The 2,500-nt window shown below is 58.4% G+C and overlaps 1 protein-coding gene across 1 annotated transcript in view; it reads left to right on the plus strand.

The window, feature by feature from the left end:
- cfap65 (cilia and flagella associated protein 65) overlaps window positions 1–2,500 on the plus strand; it is a gene marked incomplete at both ends in the record, with an annotated part of 23,042 nt that overhangs the window by 14,761 nt on the left and 5,781 nt on the right. Inside the window, 4 exons of the mRNA XM_084478871.1 lie at window positions 1–68; window positions 217–283; window positions 407–514; window positions 1,973–2,164. The exon at window positions 1–68 is cut by the window's left edge and continues 18 nt beyond it. Coding sequence (XP_084334997.1) covers window positions 1–68; window positions 217–283; window positions 407–514; window positions 1,973–2,164 — 435 coding nt within the window. The remainder of the gene's footprint in view (window positions 69–216; window positions 284–406; window positions 515–1,972; window positions 2,165–2,500) is intronic.

Below are 2,500 nucleotides of genomic sequence, written 5' to 3' on the forward strand. Positions count from 1 at the left end.
TTCAGCGTCTCTCCCCGCTCTGGAACGCTGCCTCCCGGCCAGCAGAGGGCGCTGCGGCTAACCTACAGGTGTTGTGTGGCCTGACTTTGAGAGCATCATTCACAGCGACGCTCTACTATCTTGAAACCCTGCTCATACTAATAACGCCGTGCTTATCGTGTCACAATAAACTGAGGTGAAGCGATGGTGACATTTTGTAACCTTTGCCCATCTCAGACACGACTTGGCCGGAGCCCACCGGCTGCCCGTGGTCTTCAAACTCTCCCACGGCCGAGAGATCCTGGTAGGCCTCACTCCAACCTGCACACTGTGCTTAGCCCAATCACAAATACATTGGCATCATTTATTATCAGCCAACTGTAGGCTGAAGGGTAATCAAGAGGTCCACGCCCATGTTTGGGCGCAGCTTAACTTCCAGGGTCTGACAGTGGAGAGAGACAGACCGTATCTTCACTTCGGCCGTCAACACGTCTTCACCCCCGTGGTTGTTGGGGTGTTGAGCCCTCCCAGACAGGTGGGTTGGGTCACGTCTTCATTTTCGTAGTCCATGACACTCCCGCCTGTGTCAGGTGGGAGTCAGAGCGGTGAGCTGCTTCTCCCCCCCTCTCTCTCCCCCTCTCTCTCTCTCCCCCTCTCCTCCTCCCCCCCCCCTCTCTCTCTCTCTCCCCATCTCCTCCTCCGCCTCTCTCCCTCTTCCCCTCTCCCTCTCCCCCCCCTCTCTCTCCCCCTCTCCTCCTCTCTCTCTCTCTCCCTATCCTGCTGTCTCTCTCCTCCCCCTCTCCCCCCCCCTTCCCCCCCTCTCTCTCTCCAGGTGTATGACCTGTATAACAGCAGTGTGGTGGTGCCCCCCCCCCCCCCTCTCTCTCCAGGTGTATGACCTGTATAACAGCAGTGTGGTGGTGGTGCCCCCCCCCCCCTCTCTCTCCAGGTGTATGACCTGTATAACAGCAGTGCGGTGGTGCCCCCCCCCTCTGTCTCTCCAGGTGTATGACCTGTATAACAGCAGTGCGGTGGTGGTGCCCCCCCCCCCCCCTCTCTCTCTCCAGGTGTATGACCTGTATAACAGCAGTGTGGTGGTGGTGCCCCCCCCCCCTCTCTCTCTCTCCAGGTGTATGACCTGTATAACAGCAGTGCGGTGGTGGTGCCCCCCCCCCCCCCCCCCTCTGTCTCTCCAGGTGTATGACCTGTATAACAGCAGTGCGGTGGTGGTGCCCCCCCCCCCCCCCTCTCTCTCTCCAGGTGTATGACCTGTATAACAGCAGTGTGGTGGTGGTGCCCCCCCCCCTCTCTCTCTCTCCAGGTGTATGACCTGTATAACAGCAGTGCGGTGGTGGTGCCCCCCCCCCCCCTCTCTCTCTCTCTCCAGGTGTATGACCTGTATAACAGCAGTGCGGTGGTGCCCCCCCCCCCCTCTCTCTCTCTCCAGGTGTATGACCTGTATAACAGCAGTGTGGTGGTGGTGCCCCCCCCCCTCTCTCTCTCCAGGTGTATGACCTGTATAACAGCAGTGTGGTGGTGGTGCCCCCCCCCCCCCCCCTCTGTCTCTCCAGGTGTATGACCTGTATAACAGCAGTGCGGTGGTGCCCCCCCCCCCCCCTCTCTCTCTCCAGGTGTATGACCTGTATAACAGCAGTGCGGTGGTGGTGCCCCCCCCCCCTCTCTCTCTCCAGGTGTATGACCTGTATAACAGCAGTGCGGTGGTGGTGCCCCCCCCCCCCCCCTCTCTCTCTCCAGGTGTATGACCTGTATAACAGCAGTGCGGTGGTGGTGCCCCCCCCCTCTGTCTCTCCAGGTGTATGACCTGTATAACAGCAGTGTGGTGGTGGTGCCCCCCCCCCTCTCTCTCTCTCCAGGTGTATGACCTGTATAACAGCAGTGCGGTGCCCCCCCCCCCCCCCCCCTCTCTCTCTCCAGGTGTATGACCTGTATAACAGCAGTGCGGTGGTGGTGCCCCCCCCCTCTCTCTCTCCAGGTGTATGACCTGTATAACAGCAGTGCGGTGGTGGTGCACTATGAGGTGGACACATCCCCTCTGCAGCGGCTCCAGGAGCAGAGCTTCCACCACCCGGTGCTGTGCTGTCTCACCCCCCGGGGAGAGGTCCGTCCCGGGAGGACGGCCCAGCTGGAGTGGCTCTTCTCTCCTCTGGAGGACAAAGTGTACAATGTAAGCGCCTTACGTTTACCATATGAATGTTTTAGATTTTGACATTTTGACATTTGACATTTAAGGCATTTAGCAGCCGCTTTTATCCAAAGCGACTGTACGGTTCATACACACATTCACACACCAACGGCGGAGTCAACCATGCAGGACGACAGCCAGCCCAGCCCAGTCAGGAGCAACGAGGGTGAGGCGTCTTGCTCAGGGACACCTCCACAGCCGGGGATCGAACTAGCAACCTTCTGGTTACAAGTCAACCCCTCCAGAATAAATATTCTTTATTCTGGTACACAACCCTCTAATACAAAGAGCACAATGATAATGCATTTTCAAAATATT

Source organism: Micromesistius poutassou, assembly GCF_964030765.1.
Source record: "Micromesistius poutassou genome assembly, chromosome: 14".
Lineage (NCBI taxonomy): Eukaryota > Metazoa > Chordata > Actinopteri > Gadiformes > Gadidae > Micromesistius > Micromesistius poutassou.